We start from the raw sequence: 20,081 nt of genomic DNA on the forward strand, positions 1-20,081 counted from the left end.
CAAACAAATACAATGGGACTGTGTAAGGAAATGAATCAAGTGAAAAATCCAAAAAGATTTTCAGTACAGAAATTAGCCATGAAACAACCCCAAGTTTATTCTCTAGTGCAAAGCATGTTTTCTGCCCAATATCAACACCCAGTAAGCACTATTAGAATTCTGCTTTATTAGCCAAGAGCTGCTATTTGAAATGCAATTCCTTCCTCCCAACGACACATCCAGTTACAACAAAGTAGTCATGACATATGTCCCCAGGCAACACAGTCAAAGATTTGGGTGACAAGCAATCATCTATCCCAATGAAAGATTACTACAGAAAGAGGAAATTAAGACTGCTCATTTGGAACAGTATTGCTTAACAAGTCTTTCTTCTTCCCTCACTGCCTTCCAGACTGGTTCTGGAAGGTCTCCAGTCTTACACTGGAGAAACTTACCTATTTTACTCTTGCTCAGTGAAGCAATTAGAAATCCCTTAGGCTGCTAGATCTGAAAAACTGCACATAGCATAGCTCATGATATCAAATGCATTATCATGATAAATTTAATTATTAAGAAACAAGGGTTTGCAAGTTGTTTACAAGACACCAACAACTAGAAAAACATTTCAATGTATACTTGGCATAGTAGCTTTTTTTTTTTTTTTAATAAATAAAAGCACCATGGTTCATCTAAATTCATTATCGCAGCTGAGAAGCTGTTTCTTATCACTATTCCCTCTTACTGTTTGATTACTTTTGTACATCACTGATGTGAAAGTGCATATAAAGTCTATGTGTAATGAAATTTAATTGAACATAAAGCTTAAAAAAGCATATTCTACAAACAATCTGGTAAGCAATCAAAATGTAATAGGCTTTGTGCCTTCAAAACAACTACTGAAATGCAGCATTGAAGTTTAAAAGATTTATTTATAGCATTAACATATAAATAAATGAAGTTTATTTATAAAAAAACTTTTTCATTTCACTTCTTAAAATACTATGAATTTTTACATGACTGACTAAAAGCAGAAAGTCCAGCCAACTTCAGAAAGTTAAGCTCAAAAAACCAAGAAGGTTTATTTTATTTTTGAATGACAAGGCTTTTATCCAAATAAAGATTTAGAAGTAGGGCAGAGTCTGCATTGCTCTAATGGAAACATATTAGAAGAGTATTTCATTGGCATACAGGGGTAGATAAGCGTATGAGATTGTATGGACTAAGACCTTATTTATTTGACCTTTTATTTGTTAAGCAACATCTTAACTGGGCTCTTATTCTCTCTTACATGGAACTCCTCTCTGTCAAACCCTCCACTTATCATCAAACTGTTTTTAATGCCTTTTAATTGAAAGTGAACACAAAATTTCTAACCCAACTCTTTGACAACATGTAGTTGAATCTTACCTTATTCTTAATCAGAAAATGTTTTTCCCTTCACTGAAGGAGGAAAAACAGGACTTCCTTAAAGAGGCCATTGGAAATACTATGTGGTGGTCATTCTGAGAGGAAGCATTTTTTAGTACTACAACTGCCTGCTTAAGGATCACCCATTCACCTTCATTTCTGCACATATCATATTTCCTTTCATTACAACTCTTTTAAGTGAATTTTACCTAGTGAGTTATTACCATAGAAAACAGGGGTGGTTAGGATTTTTATTTTTTTTGAGGTAACTGAGTAACATACACAGTCCACTTAAGTGTCACACTCACGTTCTTACCTCAAGAATGTATTTCTCCAGAGAGCTGATGTTTTCCAGTGCCTCTGGATCCCGATGGATAACAACTACTTCTTTCAGAGGATACTAGGGAGAAGAAAACAAACTTTTGTCTTTCCAAGTAAAAATAAAGAATGTCCAAAATTATGTAGTTATTTGAACTGTTTCACTACTGATTTCTAATTGCTATTCCAAACTTTATTATGCCATTTTCCACAGCTTATCCTGAAGTTGCAAAGCTAGTGCATATTCACAAGGTATTAATAAGAGTTAGTAAGACTTCTAACCTTTACTGGAATGGTTTTTCTGTCTCTGATTACTCGTCCAAGCTCAATAACAGACTGCAAACAAGAAACTGCACTTTCAATTTTTTTGTCGATCAGATCCTCCCTAGGTCAAAAAAAAATAGGAAACATTAAATTGATTCATCATTTCTGTATTGGTTTAGAAGATTTAAAACATTTGACCCATTTCTCTGAAATTTCCTAGAAGAGACTCAATTATGCCCTGTTTGGGGCAATTTCAAAAATGAACAAACATGTTTTTCTTCTCTCTTTGTGGAGAAGACGACGGAAAAATCTTACTGTAAGACAAAAACAGCTATTTTAAAATAATCTTTTATTAGCAGCTCTCACAAGATGGCGATGATGGATTGAGTCATACTACCTGTTTTATTAATATCCAGTAAAAAGCAAAATTTACATTCCTAATATCACAAGATGATGCAAAAAAGTTTTATAAATAGAATACTTACAATGACAATGCAATACCTATAATGAAACCAACTTGCTGGATCTCAATGCATCTTTTCAGGAATTCTACATACTATAGCTTGATGTTTTAGACAGTCCTGTCATCTCTTCTGGCTTCATCATTTTTCCTGGCTTCATCATTTTAACACCCTTCCATTTTGAGGCAGCTCCCCCCCCTCCTGTGTTTTTTTCCTTCAGTAAGCTGACATTCACTTCTTGTTTCAAACATACTAACATCCAAAAGTTCTGAGAACGTGTTTTTCTTGATTTCTTGAGAAGCTGCATAACTTGAGCAGCTCTTTTAAAACTGCACTAACGTCATATCAAGATCAGAGGTACTGGCTCAAAACACAATTTTAAATAAAGCAACGTTGGTAGCTATAATGTAAGTAGTAAAAGTATTGGGATTAAAACCATGCATTTGGTAAGAACTAACCAAAAAAAAAAAAAAAAAAAAAAAAAAACTGGTAAAGCAAGAACATGTGTCCACAACTATTGCACCAGGGCTTCAATTAAAACATTACTTCATATTTTAAAGCTTCTGTTCTTCCAAAAGCTAGTAGCCATGATGGTCCGCAAAAAATATCTTGGAAATACATAAGTTGCATGATGTAATGTAATGTTTTTGAACCCAGAAAGGTTCAAATATTAGAATGTAGAAATATTTCACCATTGCTTGCTGTTACCTAACAACACTGTGGAGCCATAAAACAAGAATGGATTTCATGGATTGCATGTACATCCACAAAATCTAATACAAACAATCTGTTCAGACACCAAGCAACCAAACAATACCTCAGGTATTCATTCAAGTTCAGCTGTGAAAGTGGCCAAGTCCACAGCCATCATATCGTCAGAGATTAAAGTAGTATTTTCTAAGACTGCACCAAAAAAGTTTTCATGTCTCTCTTTTTTGGCTGACAGTATTTTCCTTATGCAGTCATCAGAAAAGTATTCCAAGAAAAAACACAATGACATCCTTAGCAACTCAAGGTGAAACTCTAAAACCTCAACAATAATTTAGTTTTGAAAACATCTTCTTATCTGACAAAGAGAATAATTGATACATAGGAGATCCAGTAAATTAGACAAACTTCTTGCAGACAAAAACCCAAACAAATACAAGAAAAAGGGAAACTGTGCAGCCACTGAAATACATCATGTTTGCACAATGCAGCATGAAGTCAGTCAGCACTAACAGGAACAAAAGTAGTGACTAAGCCACTTTTAAACAGCCATGCTAAGTGCGTGCCTGAACTGAGCTCCTACAAATAAAATCCATTAGTCCATACTCCAGGAACATAAAAACATTTGTGGTAACTCTGAGGTCTCACATGCTTTGATTACCTATTCTTTGCAGCACTTTCCCAGAGAACAGAAAACCAGCACCATCATCATTAGCTGAATCTGAAACTCCTTTTTGCAACAGCTCACTACTAAAGCAAGCAGAAAGAACAAACCCCTTCCTCAAAGGATATAGTATCCATGAAAGAAACGACATTACCACAAGGTTTGAATTCTTCAACTACCATGTAAAATACCAAGGTCAGCTCCTTTGTCCTTAGGGGTTTTTAAACCGAGCCGCAATACAACAGGAAATAGAGAAGTGTGCTCCTCTCATATTCAGTGACTAACAGCAGACTGAAATGCAGGCACTAACTTAATCCACAAACAAAACACCAAGGCAACAATAAGTAACTGATTATTATATTGCTGCCTCCCTTGGCAGGACCAAGAAAACAAAACAAAACAAAAACAAACAAAAAACAACAACAAGCAAACTTCAGTTGTCAAATTCTAGCTGGGTCAAGTTGATAACCCAGGACTTAATTTGATATAACCATCAGCAAGCTAAACCTTTTTCTAGCACTTCCAAAAAAACCTCACCCATCTGCATTCAAACAAAAAGGATCCATCTGAAAAGCCCTCTCGTGTTATGTATCCTCTTACAAGAAAGTGGCAATCTCTGGACAATGGTCCAAATTCCTGATCTGTAGCCAAAAGAACTCACTCTGCTGGCTCCATATGTGGTCCACACAAAACAATAATTTTAATCCACGTGGGATTTGGCATCAACATTTGCCAAGAGATGAGGGGATTCTTGCATTCTTATGACTGTAGGGCCTGCAAGGAGGTTTTGAAATCCTCTGGGGCTCTTTATAGGTAAACATTACAGCTTTTAGCCAGTATGGTTTGCAGAGTGAAAAGGATATTCCTCAACTGCCATAAGCAGGAATACACATTTCCAGCACAGTGTTTCCTCCTAATTGTTTTCCTTCCTATCACTACAATCCTTTAACCTAGAAGTCTGCTGCCTAAACATGGAGGGAAAATTTCCAGCTTTGACAGACGGGTGCAAAGTGTATTGCTAGTGAAATGTCCTCCTACAGTGAAGAAGCTAGCAATCAGTTTAATTAAACTTGAACATTTTGCACTTACAGAAAAAAAAATGTGTTAACCAACATCCTAAAAACTCTTCTTGGTTACTTTGTGTCATTCATATTATTAAAGCAGCTCCTTTTCCTGTTACTCAAAGCAGTTTACAACACACATAACAGAAGGAGCATTTCTCTGTGACAAGCAAATTAAAAACAAACAAACAAAAAACAAACAGAAACATCCACCATTTTGCCACAGAACAGCTGTCTCTTACCTCACTTGGGGAAGCATGAGGTAGTGGATGCTTTCAGTATTCTTTTCCTGTACTGAGGCTGGATCAATAAGTGTCTTCAGGTTCTGGTACATCAGTTCAGTGATGAATGGAGTATATGGTGCCTGTAATGTTGCATTCATTCTTTCACCATCTTTTCTTTATTGTTTGTACACTATGAATCAGTAATACTTATGAATGGAATAAGGACGGTTCAGCAAAAACGTGATGCTTACACAGTGTCTTCAATGCAGAACTATGAAGTTAATCAAAATGCTGCCTGAACTAAATGATGAAACTGGTACTACTTATTGACCTGCTTTCTGAGCTTCACGTTTGGGTATCAGAAGGGAAATCTGAATGTCTCTTTAAGCCAGGTGATATTTGCAGAAAAACAAACAAAAGGGGGAGGTGGAAAATGAACTGTGCTGCTTAAGTCAGTAGAAATATACTTTTTCTCCAACTATGTTCAGTCTCTGTACCCCCAGTTTCTACAGTCAACTTAGAAACCAAGATGCATGCTTTTAGATAAACTATGTTAATAAAAGTCAGTTAGTTATGTAATTCCCTTACCATAAGTCTGCACATGGAGTACAAAACACTGAACAAGGTTTCCAGGGCCCTAATGCAGTCTTCGGTCCCATTCTCACCCTATTCAAAGCATTAACCAAGATTAGAAACAATGAAGGAGAAACAAACCAGTACCATTTTAGCATCACTGAACTGATTTCAGTAAATCCTAAATGAGTTTCTGTAAATTCTCAAGATTTCCTACGTTAATGCAATAAATGGGTTTTCCAAACTGCATTCATTTTGCTCAAAATCTCATCCAGCAAGTGAAACTGAGTTACAGTGCATTCTGTTGGTTAATTGGCTTTCCTCATAAATCAAGAAGGAAAAAAAAACATTTTAATTTCTCATCTTCCACTTTCAGGTACAAACTTGATCATATTCAGAAGACAGCAGATAGATTGCTGCTTAATACCATGAAGCTGCTATGTATTAAGTTAATGCAGACTTGGATTTAATTTATGTTACAAGACCACAGAGGTAGATACATACCTTTAGTCTTCTGCGATTCATTCTAACATACCAGTTGGTCAGAATATCTACAAACTTCACTAATCGAGGGACTACGGTATACAGCCTGTAAGCTAGAAAGAAAACATTTACTGTAAGTAACATTTGCCCTCTACATCTATCTTCTATCTTAAAGAAACATATTAGTAGCAGCTCTGGTGTTGAGCATAAAATTTTAGCAGAAGGTTAAAAAGGTTAGAGTTTTAGCAAAGTTAAAAAGTTGATTAGACATACGGTTATGTTAAATGTTAAAACCACATTAAGGAAATACACGTCATCAAGTTTCATGCTACAAGACAAACATCTACCGCCAAATTACTCTTCTCATCCTACACAAACATGCATGACAGAAGCCTTATGTTTTTATCTGACTTGTAAAGAGGACAGTGGATAAAAGACTATTAATCATGAAGGATTTGGCAAATCCTGTATTTGTACATGCTATAAATACAGCCAAGTTACAAGAAGTTCACCGGAAATTATTGCAGAATCATACAATAGAATTTTATTATAAATTATTGCCAAGATATTTTTTTTGTCAGATTTAAAATGAGACACCCATTTTAATTAATTTTCCCTGAATTATTTGCTTTTTTTCAGCAGACAGAAAGCACAGTAACAGCAAGCCTGACGAGGTATGAAGTTGTATTTTCCAAGTTCAGCATAGCTTAAAAGCATGGAGAACTGCCAGAACAAAAAACAAGGTCATCATGAACATCATGATGCAACAGGGAAAATTTTCAAAAAATATCGTGAACAACTGAAAGCTTAACTATGACTTAGCTTCCTAAAGTAAAACTCATGTACAGCTTTTTTTTTTTTTTTTAATTAAGGAACTTTTTCATGTCAATTTTGAATCAGTTCCATTAATCAAGCAACTGCTGAATAAAATTTATCTTTACTTTACAAGCTTCATTATGCTTTTCATTGCATTTTCTAAAATAGAAATGGCTTTAAAGGCAGAGTACTTGTATTTAAACCTAAAAAGGAAACCCTCAGAAGATTCATGCCATGGGGGGGGTGGGGGGGGCATTTCTGTGGGAATTTGTGTTCCTGAGAAATACCCAGTTCTTGAACAGCTATGAATCATCTAGTTAGAAGACTGGTTCATAAACAAAATAAAGCACACACACACTAAAAAAACATTAAGGAATAGTATACATTTAACACAACGTTCAAGTTAGCTTGGAAGCATGCATTTCTCCCCTCTTTATAACTGTAATCCTATGAACCAAGTTGTGAAATGTCACTTTTTCAGGAAGGATGCACGCAGGTGCAGGGAAGCACATGCAGGCACGCACACGTTCCTTTCCATTTCGATCACCAGGAGCTTCTTGCTGTTCTGTGCAAGAAGCGCCCGACACAGGAAACGATTAAATAGTGCAAGAAGTATGATAAGGCTTAATGTTCAGAAATACAGATTTTTGCCCCCAAAAAACACGAAGGGCTGCTTGCTCTATTACTTTCCATATCATCTTTCCATTACATGTATGTTACCACTTGCCCTACTTAAAAGCTCAAGCATCCAAACCACCAAGGTTTCCATAATAAAGCTGGGGTTCAGGGGAGAAAATAGACAGCACAACTACTCGATAGCATGTATTTCATTTGACTAAGCTAGTTCTCATCACCCTGATGCTAGCCAGCTACCCTGTCTGCTGCTGAGGAGTTGACTGGTGCACACTGACTTCCAGCAATCCTAAAGAGAGGTGTTTCCACACCTCCATTTTGAGCACCGATTAGAAGGGGTGACAAGCAATGGCCAAAAAGCTCCTCACATACAGGCACGTGTTGAGGCGTGTGGCCTAAACACAGCTCAGTTTTGACAACTTTTCACAACTAGCAGGTGCCAGAAAGCAGCATCATGTCAGCTGGCTCACTGTCCTTAAATGCATATGTTAGGGGAGTTTTTAAGCTCTCCTCGAACCACAGCTATGGAGGTTTTATTATATACACCTTCCTGAAGTCTTTCTAGGGTCTCTACACTACACCGAAGCTGGAGGGTGCTGAGGTACGCTGATGTTCAGGCTACTAGTAGAAATCGGGGCAGAATTAATTAAGTTCCACTTCATGGAAACATCTTTGTAGGGGCATGAGAGTGGTGTAAAATATAGCTCCGCTATAAATTACACTTTAATGAGTAGCAGAAGCCAAGCTTAATTGCAAAGTTTTCCCCCCCCATGATGTCTCCCTGCCATTTAGAGGCTCAAGCATGCACGCTCATATACATGGTCATACAGAGAGGTGCACAAACAGCACGTTATGGCACAACCTGGGCCACTTCCCTGAACTATAGCACCCGAAGAGCACCTCAGCACCACTGCTTCTGCTGCATTTTAGATGTGGTATTTAAGTTACTACACACATCTCGGAGGTTACAGAGCTGCACAGCATTAGCTGGCAAATGCCACCATTGACTTCTGCTGCCATCGTGTCATGTCTACAACAGCTTCTGCACTCATATGTTCATTATTTTTGGAATCAGCTTCTAAAATGAAGCTTGTGTAGTGTATTTATCGCCTTTACTCAGGGTTTGCGGTTATCAGCCACAATTATGACCTTTCCTTGCCTCTTTCTGAAAACAACATTTTTCCTGATTCAAGTCATTTGAAGTAGCAAATCTTAAAAAAAAAAAAAATCAAAACGTGATTTATTTTAAATATTAGTACAACAGAGCACCATGTCACAGTACACTCATTTACTGCACATCATTAATATCCATCTGACTGAATTCAGAGTTTATGCAGAAAAATAAATTGAAAAACCATGTTTATTACTCATTTCCAAATGGGATATATCAATCATGTCATTGTCATTGATGTCATCATGTCATTGATGAATGCATCATACTATCTTCTTCTAACACAAAAGTCAATAGCATTTAATATCAATATTACAATCTTGGAATTCTTTACATTGCCATTTTCCAACAGGAAGTTTCTCTGAATGATCTTCTTGCTTTGTAAAGATGGCAGCTGACACATCCCTTTTCGTTAGCTTCCTCTTCCTATTAGAAACCCAGAGCACAATTGAAGTTCTGCCCCACTATCACCTTCCCACAAACATTATTTCTGTTCAAACTCCATACTAATCCAAGAACCCATGTACACATTTACAAATCAATTTTCCACTTTCACAGAATCACAAAATGGTTGAGGTTGGAAGGGGACCTCTGAAGATCATTTAGTCCCTCAAAATATTTTCCTCTTAACACAGAGCATGTAAACTGGGATAGACCCTACGTATTTCTCTAGTAGTAGATGAAATTCAACAAATACCATCAAACATCAAGGACAAAACTCCTGGGAAAAAGACACGTTTTTGACAACAGAGTGCTTTTATCATAACTCTGTCTTAGGTAGCTTGAGGATTCCTTTCTTCCTTTAATGAGATGTTTCAGATGACCTCGCCTGAACTTCATTACCGAAATAACATGCTTTACCTACTGTAGCAAAATAAACACATCTTACTTGTCCTGCTGAGAATGAACATACCAGTCTGAGGGCGGGGGGGGGGGGGAAGCACAAGAGATGAGTGATGCAGAAAAGGACTGTCCTATATCCCTGTGAACTCCACCTTGGCATTATCTGTTATTCCAGTAATACCTCTTTTCCCCAAGCCAAAGCACACCTGTTGGAAGGTTTCTGAAACTTCTTCCAATGGCAACTTAAGATCACTGGCATGGGGGGCTGTTTGTTGATTCATAAGCAGGGACTACAATAGCAAAAGCCATCTTCTTTCCAGTATTGAGGTGACTGGTGCCCTTAAAGGCACTAAAATCTCTTCAGATCCCCATCATGACTTCATCCACAGGTTTGTACGCTTGCTGGATCATGCTAACTAGTTCAAGGGCTTCTACATCTTCTCATTGCAATTTACGTTGTCTTAATATAATATGAAATGATTACGAGGTACAGGATGATGAAAAAGACAACATATACGTGGAGAAAAACAGTAACAGCTTCTTTATAAAGCTACATAGTAAATTGGCAGTATTCTGTCCTTTTGTGCGTATTCCCAGTATGATTACAAAGAAACCCTCTCCATGGAATAAAGTAAGGAAAAGCTTGTCCCCATGTCCCTGTATCACTCCAAAATTTTGTATTTAGCTGGTTTGATCACTGCCCATTGTATTTAAAATTTATTTATTTATAGCTTCCCTAAATTCTGTTTGGAATCCTTTTCACTGTCATCTTTCAGCTACTGTAACAGTATTATTCATTACTCCAAGCACTGCAGAAGATGGTACGGCAGGAAGCCACATCACCAAACTGATAGGATTAGCTATGGTAAAAAAGCGTCATCGCTTTTCAACATCTCACAAGCAACTACAGCAAAATCTGCATTCATACCTATAACGACACTATTCTATGCATTAATGTAACTGGTTAAAGATTTCCTTCCTTTTATCTGAACTGTAAGTCTCAAGTGAACTGTGGAAGTCTATGGACGAAATGGTTAGTTCTCTAATCAAAAATTGAACATACGTACACCCCCCCCAACATGTGCATACCTGCCATTTCAGCTTTGAAGAACTGTATGAGTGATTGGGTGAAAGAAAGAATCCATTTATCCATGATGTTATTGCTCTCCTTAACTGTGTTCTCATTGTAAAGGAATTCTCTTCCCTCCTCCTATCATCAACATAAAAACACAAAACACATTTTCAAGTCATAAGGGTATATATTCCAATCTCTATATCGAGACACCTTTCAGACAAAAGTATTTTGTCACTTTCACTCTGTGTTCCGCCGGTTTCCTAAGAGGGAACACAAATTCCAGAAACAGATGCAAGAGAAATGGCCAAAGGAAAACCCAGCTTCCACTGCTCCTGATTTCATCACAACACTTTCAACTGCAAAGGAGGCCTGTTATGTTCATAAAGGGCCAGAAAGCAGTACTGCACACACTGGTATGCAGTAGTCCCTTCCCCACTTGCCCTGTAAATCATAGCTTCCAGATACAGGGTAGGAGTCTTGAATTTACAGAACTCTTTCATCCAGGAGGATCCAAAGCATTTACAAGAAATGTAACGACTAAGAAGGTAAGTTGTATTCAGGGAAATGGTATTTCAAGCATAGAGTTTTAAAATCATGTGGCAATTTCAGCAGGTTAAACAAATACGAGAGCAAAAGCCCCCACTGAAAAACAAACAAAAACCAGGAAGACTTTTAGGCATCTAAATGTAAATAGCATGTTCTGATGCTAGACAGAATAGTGATGTTTGCACCCATCTGAGAAATTTCATAACACTTGACTGATTCTGCAGGGCATTGTAAGCAATATCACAAGAAAGCACAATCGTCTGTGCTGTGCCAACAGTCTGACTCGTCTGCACATGGATGTTCTTAAAACTAGCAGAAAATGGGGTGGGGGAGGATTTTTTTTTTTTTAATATATATATATTACACACGCACATATATATATATATTTATTTTTATTATTATTTTATTTAGATTTACCATCAGTATTTAATATCTGTTTTTTTCAAGTTTCTGGACTTTGCCCTCCCTTGAAATCCAGAGGAAAAGATCTGTTTAGATTATTTGACCCAATAGCTATCCTTCATACTGTGTAAATGGATGCTTACATTTTTTAGGATTAAAAAAAAAAAAGGCATCTGCACACCCAAAAGTGCAGCAATTAGTGTGAGGTCAGCAGGCATCAAACCAACTATAATTACTCGGTAACTGCAGTAAGCATCAAATTATAAGTCTGAAATTATAATTTCTCTTGCAGTAGGCAGAACATAATGAAAAAGTTTTTAAAGCCTGAGCATGAAAGCTAATTTAAGCAGTAGCACCTCCAACAGCCCACTGTTTTGCCTAATATGGTACACAGTGACGGATTTAATATTTATAAAGGAAAAATACATCTCCTGAATCACCAAAACTATCTGCTTAAGCACCTGGATTTTCCACTGGGGTCTTCCACCCTCCATTTGGCTGATCTTGCAAGATTTAACAGGATCGCAGCAAAAAGCTGCAAAGCACACAAGATAACTCACAGGTTAAAGAGAAAAACTGAAATATATTTTTGGGCAACACACGTTTGTCTGAGGAATGATGTCTAGGGATCCTGAGAAGAGATTCATTAAGTATTAGGCTCTGAAGTTACTAGACTTTCTTCCCAAAAGGGGCTGTTAAAAAGATAAAACCATTTAAGTCAGCTATTTACTGTATTATTTACTGAAGTCAGCTGCCTTTATTGCTTCAAATGGCAGTTCTCCGAAGTGATTAAACTTCTACTGTAATTTCATGTGTAATACAAGGTTTGAACTTTTTTTTGCTTAGTTTCCACTCCCATAGAAGTCTGCACTGGCAAGCGGTAGCTTTCCATCATTAATCTTCGCTGAAAGATTATAATTAGTTTCAACAGAACCTATACAGCATACATGCAAAATCTTCAATTCAAATGACGTATTGCTGCAGGAAACTTTAATCTTGCGTTCATTCTGCAAGTGTAGAAATTTGTGTCACTCATATAGCTTTTTTTTTTTTTTTTAGCACACTTCAAATGTAATCTGCAAGTCTAAAGCATTATTGCAAATGATTTACCTTTCTTTCCATTTCTTCATTTTTTTCTAAGTAACATTTAAATTTAATTTTTAAAAATAATTAACTGTCATGTTACACATGACAATCTTACTGCTGTGGCTAATGCATTCCACATCAAGTATTCCCAAGTTTAATTATGAATCTGCATAAAAATATTTAAGTTACAGTACATGAAGAGATGCATTTTCAGCAGTGGCTGCTGTGACAATTTCTTGAACTAAATCAGTATTTGTCTGCAGTTCTGTTTTAAATCTGTGTGTTATTAGGGTAATGTTCTCAGCACAGAGAAACTTGCAGCACTCCTTCCTCACATGTAGCCATACCTGACTACACAATTTGGGATAACAGCAAAGAAAATGCATCAGCACTTAAAGCAGCATTAGTGACACTTAGTTCCTTCAAGCTACTAGAAGAAACCCTGATAAGACAGTCCCTAGAAAACCATCAAGGCTTGATACGGACTTTTCAGAAGAATTCCCTCAAGCACTTGTGGTACTTCGCTTTTTACTGGCGTTCCCAGAAACATGACTAGCAGAGCTATTTACTTAGAAACCCATGAACTGGAAAGCCCCTATCTTATTCTCCAATTTCAGGAGTGTAAATGCAACAGCATCACATTTACCTAAAATAGAGTATTTACCTAAAAAAGAGCATGAGTTTCTCCTCTGAGAAACGTTAGCTTTTATGCCTTGATGGTACCCTACATTTCAGTCCTGCTTTCTATGTAATAAGCTTGGTCAAGAAGAGAAAGATGCACAAGTGATTAGCTTAATAAAATAGGATACCAACAGCAAATACAGAAATTTACAGCAACCTGACCCACCTTTGAAGTCAGCTTTACTTTGAACAAGAAGGTCAAGATCAGGTGACCTCCCGAGGTCCCTGCCAACCTAAATCTCTCTCTGATACTAATTCTCAGTAATGGTGGACAAAGCACAAAAATTTTTCCCCTTGGCATTTCCAGACTCAAGAGATCTGTACCTTATGTTCCAGGATCTGAACATTCTGAACAAGAAAACGGTATGCGTTGTACCAGGGCAGGAAGACATCCTTCAGTATATCCCTTACTCCTTCCTCCTTAAATCGCAAATTTTCTGCCCTTACCACAGGAGAATTGATAAGGTATAACCTGAAAAATAAGAACACAATACTTAAAAGCTTAAAACTGAATATAGTAATAGAAATGCACTTAAGCACACAGTGAATTCTGAGTGCTGCATAGCAATGGAAAAATACCCAAAGGAACAGTCTCACACTAAGAACCCTAAAAAGGACAGCATTGTAAGCATGTTACACATTGAGCATATGATAATTCACTTCCTAGTGTCATGGGATTACTTCTATCACAACGCATACTGAATTTGATTCAGAATTTAAATTTTCTTTTTTAATCTAAAAGTTAATTGAAGTCACAACAGGTACTCAGATGCTATCACAATATAAAAACTAGCACTGGATGCACTGAATTAATATTCATCTTTATAATGGCACCCATATATTTTTAACTTCTTAACAATGACACAGCACTTTCTACGCAATCTACTTATTCCCACCGATTAGAAAAAGGTTCAGGCTCATCACAAGGGCTTGAACAAGGCAAAAAAGGGAAATCAGTAAAAAAGGAAAAGCTGAAATTGATGTTGTCAGAAAGTCAGCCCAAGAAGAGGAGAAAGGACGTACCTCCTACAAATACAAATATGCCTCAGCTCTAGAAGTAGCTTGGAAAGAGCAAAGCAGAGGATTCATATCACACTATAAGAAGCAGCTCCTTACAGAACCATGGGCATCTGCAGCCAAGGATGTTCATCTACACCTGAAATCCACCCTGTCCAGTAAGACCCTTCTCAAGACAGTCTTGCTTAAGCTAACAGCTCCTCTCACATCAGAGACAAGACATTCCCCTGGCTTCCTTGATCATTTTGCAAAAAAAATTATCTTCATCCATATGCATTTTATTCTCTACACAAATTCACCATTTACAAATTGTTATCTATCTCGTTACCTCAAAAGGAAGCCAGGTCTTTCTCAGGTAACACAAAACTTCCATAAGAACTTAATTTAAATATGCTTCATTTAACTTTCCAAGTATGAAAAACAAATGAAACAACTCTTGGAGACTTTGGCATTTCCCAATAAAAATGAATTTATTAACTCATTTCCTCATGCTTCATCAACTTTAAAAATCATGATTCTAATCTAATATATCTTTACAAACACTTCCTTTAGGAGGCTTTAAAATCTTAATGTGGTCTGACACAGCAAACTCAAGAATAGCAGATCATAAATTCTTTAGGAGAGGATTTCCTGCATAAAAATCAAGATGGTAATGCATGAATATCAGCAGCACAGAAACTGGCTTTTACAGAACTGTATTAAAAAAACACAAATGAGAAAAAAACAAAACCAAGCATTTTTAAACATGATAGCTGAATTCAGATTATGGATTTACAAAAACACAGAATAATTAGGCATGACAATGAACTAGTAAGCACTTAAATGAAACCAGAATTTACAAATATATCTGTTTAAATCAAACCACCTATCACAATTATTTGCATACGTGCACTGTACTTGTTTATTTCAGAAGTAAAAAATAACTTAAGCCAAATACGAGAGCTAGTCTGGCACAAGGCTATCCATAGCCCAGGTCTTTTAGCAGTTAGGGACTTACCTAAAATAATGACCACCACAAATTACCCCCACTGTTTTCTTCCTCAAGAGGCTATGATGCAAATTAATCAAAACTACAAAGCATCCATTAAATTGCACCTTTGCAACCACCTCAGCAGCACTCTCTGCAGAATCTGACTGTCACAAGTCCTAGGATAGCTTTTACAACAAGAAACTAAAGAAAATAGAGCTCTCCAAGGTCACAGCTGGTTTTAGCTTTTTGTTTGTTTTAATACAGCAGACCTACACTGCCTTACAACACATGAATGTTTAAAGAATATTAAATTATTCTAATATAAGGATATGCCAATTATCATATGGAAAGAGAAATGAAACACCTGATGAAGGAGGATTTCTAACAACTCAGTTACACCTAGTGGCCAGGAAGTGACCAGTGACCAGAAAGTTTAGTTACATCCACTGGCCAGAAAAGAAAACCTTCCTCAGATCATGCCAGATTTATCAGGCTGTTGTAATAATGTATGAGAAATAATAGAGTAACTTCCTTTTCATCTCTCTAAAGCAGTAGTCTGTTGCATTATGTTACCTGTTCTGCATTTTAAGAACAGACAGAAAGGGCAGAGTAACGTAAAAGCAATGCTTATCTTGGAATACAAGAAAGCAAAGGGCCTATAAGCAGTATGACAAGCAACTTTTTTCTTTCCTGACATAATTCAACTTTAACACCTATCCACTCTGAGTCACAGCTCTCACGAATACCAAAATAACTGGTTTTGGCAATTCTTACAGATTTCACACAGGATTCAAGCTTCAGGAAATCTGAAATTGGGTTGTTAAATTTACTGTGCAATCAACCTATTTCTTGTTTGCCCTTACCATGCAATTCCATACTCATTTAAACAGCTTACATGAATATTTTCTGCTAATTTCTTTATCACGTTACTGCTGAGAATACTTCAACGCTGTACCTAAAGCATATATGTATTCTTTATATGTATATATATACACATACACATGGGTATATACAGACATGTATATAATACATACACACACACACCTTCTGCAAAAGCTAAAGTAACTCTGCAGGGAAGCAGTGCCAAGGAAAAAACTCAATTGTAGCTTTTTCTATAAACAGAACACATCAAGCACTTCAGTGAATAGGCACAGACAACTGAATCACGGAGCTCCTTCCATAAATGAGCCCAGTCTGTAATGCTTTTTACTCTCTGTGTGGGTGTATGTATAAATAAATGTGACATTAAAGAAAGAGTATACAGGCAGAAAAATGAATTAGCTTTTTAGAAATCAAAAAACATGAATAATGGAAGTGTAACTTCTGGAGTTTAAGATTTTTTAAAAAGCAAATTTTTTTTCAACTGAAACATCACTCATGATTTAAAATCTCTGGCAAGAACAACTCCAAGCCTTTTCACTCATTGTTTCAGCTACAGATTCACTGACATTCTGCTAAATATACCTTGACTTTTTACAAAGAACAATTTTGATAAAATTTAAGAAATCCATCCAGCCCTCCACTGTAAGCATATATACAAAGATAATTTACTTGGTCTTTAAATTGCTAAAGCTTGAGAAAAATAAAGAAATTCATACCTGCTTTTTTTTTTTTTTTTTTTTAAATCATCTGGATTACAGCAGTAACTATCTTTCTCAAAGAAAAAATCCCAGCACACTAAGCTTTTTTTCAGACCAATCATTACCACATATGGTTGTAGAATATAATGAAGCATGTGCAGCAGTGTAAGGTTTTCTTATATACAGAAAGAATTACACAGCTCTTGAGAAATGTATAAGTAGTGTACTCAGTTATTAACATGTCTTTATTATGCCTTTAACTCAAGGTACCACTTTATGTTCTAGCTGGTGCATCCAGCCAAGTACCAGGTGACTGCATAATTATGTTTATATGTTTGTACGATTTTAATGAAACACTTGAACTGTGTGTTTAATCACTGACCTGGACAGTTTATATATATACACACACAGTAGGTTGTTCCAGTTCTGTTTTTCTTGTTTCACTACTGCAAGTATATACTGTGTACTTTTATCATTAAAAAAGGAACTCTCTCTTTAGAAAATTAATAATATAAGCAGCAAACAAATTTATGTGTATTATACAGTAATTGTTCCCTAAGTATTTAGCAAAAAACTGACAGGACTGATTCAAAGATTTTATTCATTTTTCACTGGATCAACTCAACGATTAGCAAAAATTGCAGACGTGCCAGCCTGAGTGGAATCTTATACAATCCAGATACATTTTCAGACAAGAGGCCTCCATTCAGCTCATCAACTTTGGTCTCTACCAGCCTTGAGGGAGATAAGCCAATAGTATTAGTGTCCAGGCACTTTAACTACTGCCAGTTCTTTGGGTCATCCACTCAGCTACTGGCAGCCATACAGGTCTGGAGTTTTCCAAAATTAACTTTATTGCTACTGATAATTGTCAAAAACCCATACGCAGCCCTCCTGGTACATGTCTACTATGAACAGACAACTAACATCAGATTCTACAAGAATTTTTAAGAAAACCTACCTTAGTGCATCAGCTCCATAACTATTTACAATAGCCATTGGATCAGGATAATTCTTCTTCCTTTTGCTCATTTTTTGGCCATCACTAGAAAATATCAGAATGCAGGAGTAAATTCCCAAAATTCTTGTAATAAATGGGCAAAAATCCAGCTTAATTTATTCTGCCCTATTACATTCACGGTAGTAAAGACAATAATAAACTAGCATATCATTTCAGTCTGACTGCTGAACCAATGACAGCATCTGAAAAAACAAGCAAGCAAGAGGCTCACAAGTTACAAATGCAAGCAGTAAATCCATCTTCCCTAGAGAAACTGGGTGAAACACTTGGTTTGAATCAATCCCTCCCACCCACTAGCAAACTTGCATGTTAAGTACAGGGCATGAAATATAATTATTTAAAATTACATCTACATTTGTGATTTCCTTTACCCTGCACAAATCATGCATAGTATTTCCAATTCTGACTTGTTACCCATTTGCTCTCTCTAAGAAGGACTAATCCTGCTGGCAAGAAGCAAGTGCAACACAGCTGGGGTGTATAAACCTCACGAAGTCCATTCATGATTTAATTTCTGAATTAACTTCACAGGGACTTTAGTGAAATATTCTTTAAATAAAAATTGGTTCAAGAAATTACTGATACACACCAACCTGGCAAGAACTAGGCCATTTACAATTACATTCTTGAAAGGAGGCCTTCCAAAAAGAGCAGTGGACAGCACCAGCAAAGTGTAGAACCTGGAACGACACAATGTAAATGTGACCTTCTAATGCTGCTAAGCTGAAATCTGCACACACTTCATTACTACTAAAATTCTAATTACACTGTTTTATTCTAGCAAACTTCAAGTATGTGAAACATTCATACGACAAAGACTCAGAAGAGGATCTTATTTTAAGTAGACTCTTTTCCTCTGTGGCATATCATACTGTTTGTTCAGGTGTGATCTACCAGTCTAAGAGGACAGAAAAATTGTAATACTAACCAATAGCAGGGCTGTGAAAATAATGGTAGCATTTCATGAAAATAACCGGAGGATGGGCCACAGCTTTCTCAGTTAAAAATGACTACTGCACTGACAACTGCTTAGCAACCTTAAAACAGCACACGATTACATGAAAGCTAATTGATTCAGAACAAGGCACAGACTGCTATACCTCCCAACTATGTATTTGCAACAAGATTTAGTGGAAAGAAGGTTTGCCTGCATTTTCCAAAGGAGTTTTCATCAAAAGCTACATATAACTAGGAATGCACTGCTGACAATTGTGGGTCCCCAACTCTGTACAGGCCGCTGTGTGCGGTACTGCAGATATTCAGTGGCCTGCATGACATCCCTGGTGCTTATGCCTCAGAGGGGCTTTTAACTCACAAAAAAAAAAAAAAAAAAAAAAAATCTATCTAAATTCGCATGGCAAGATAGAAATTCTCTTTGTTAAACTGCACTGTAATTCCATGAATTTTAAGAAACACTCTACCTGCACACAAACACATGCACTTGGAAGCACCCTCGTCCTTCATTTCTAGCCTTCTTTAATAAAACCTTAAACATAAATACCTGAGCACTTCTTCAGATGACCGATACCCCAAGCCTGTATGACTGACAAGTCATTACTACCATTGCAATACTTTAGTATCTAAAAATACCTTACTGGCAAATTCCCATCAGTTTCTGATAAGTCATAAATTTGCATATAGTTACAACAGGTGTGTTTTCAACTAAAAAGAATAGCATTGAACCAACTAGAAGAGAATTCAATTGTTTGCATTATGAAATTTAGACAGATGTGCTGTTGGTGCTGAGAGAGCATATCACCGAGAACTTCTGACAAATTTTATGTTATTCACATTGTCAAACCAGATGACCCCCAGCAATGAGGTAACCTAGTCAACAATTCCAAGAGTGTCCTGTGAGCCACACAAAATGAGAAGAGTGGCACGTAATCTTCGCAGATTATCCTTCAGAAAACTCACCTCGTTATGAACATTTTAAGGAGTGTCTCTTCACACATCTTATGTTTGAAATAACTTTGTCACAGACACACTTGATTCTGACAGCTCCCTAGACCTCTCTGCTGCTTCATTCATATCTCAGGCTGCTTATGTCCTTGCAGATATACAGCCATCAGCCAAAACAATATTATAAAAAACAAAC

General features: G+C 36.7%; 1 protein-coding gene across 1 annotated transcript in view; it reads right to left on the minus strand.

Moving 5' to 3' along the window:
• IARS1 (isoleucyl-tRNA synthetase 1) overlaps positions 1–20,081 on the minus strand; it is a 101,818-nt gene that overhangs the window by 26,344 nt on the left and 55,393 nt on the right. The window contains exons 18-26 of the mRNA XM_032193893.1: positions 18,577–18,663; positions 17,924–18,007; positions 13,720–13,867; positions 10,695–10,815; positions 6,164–6,255; positions 5,675–5,752; positions 5,105–5,226; positions 1,987–2,089; positions 1,703–1,786 (exon numbers count right to left, since the gene is read on the minus strand). Coding sequence (XP_032049784.1) covers positions 1,703–1,786; positions 1,987–2,089; positions 5,105–5,226; positions 5,675–5,752; positions 6,164–6,255; positions 10,695–10,815; positions 13,720–13,867; positions 17,924–18,007; positions 18,577–18,663 — 919 coding nt within the window. The remainder of the gene's footprint in view (positions 1–1,702; positions 1,787–1,986; positions 2,090–5,104; positions 5,227–5,674; positions 5,753–6,163; positions 6,256–10,694; positions 10,816–13,719; positions 13,868–17,923; positions 18,008–18,576; positions 18,664–20,081) is intronic.

Source organism: Aythya fuligula, chromosome 10 (assembly GCF_009819795.1).
Source record: "Aythya fuligula isolate bAytFul2 chromosome 10, bAytFul2.pri, whole genome shotgun sequence".
Taxonomy (NCBI): domain Eukaryota; kingdom Metazoa; phylum Chordata; class Aves; order Anseriformes; family Anatidae; genus Aythya; species Aythya fuligula.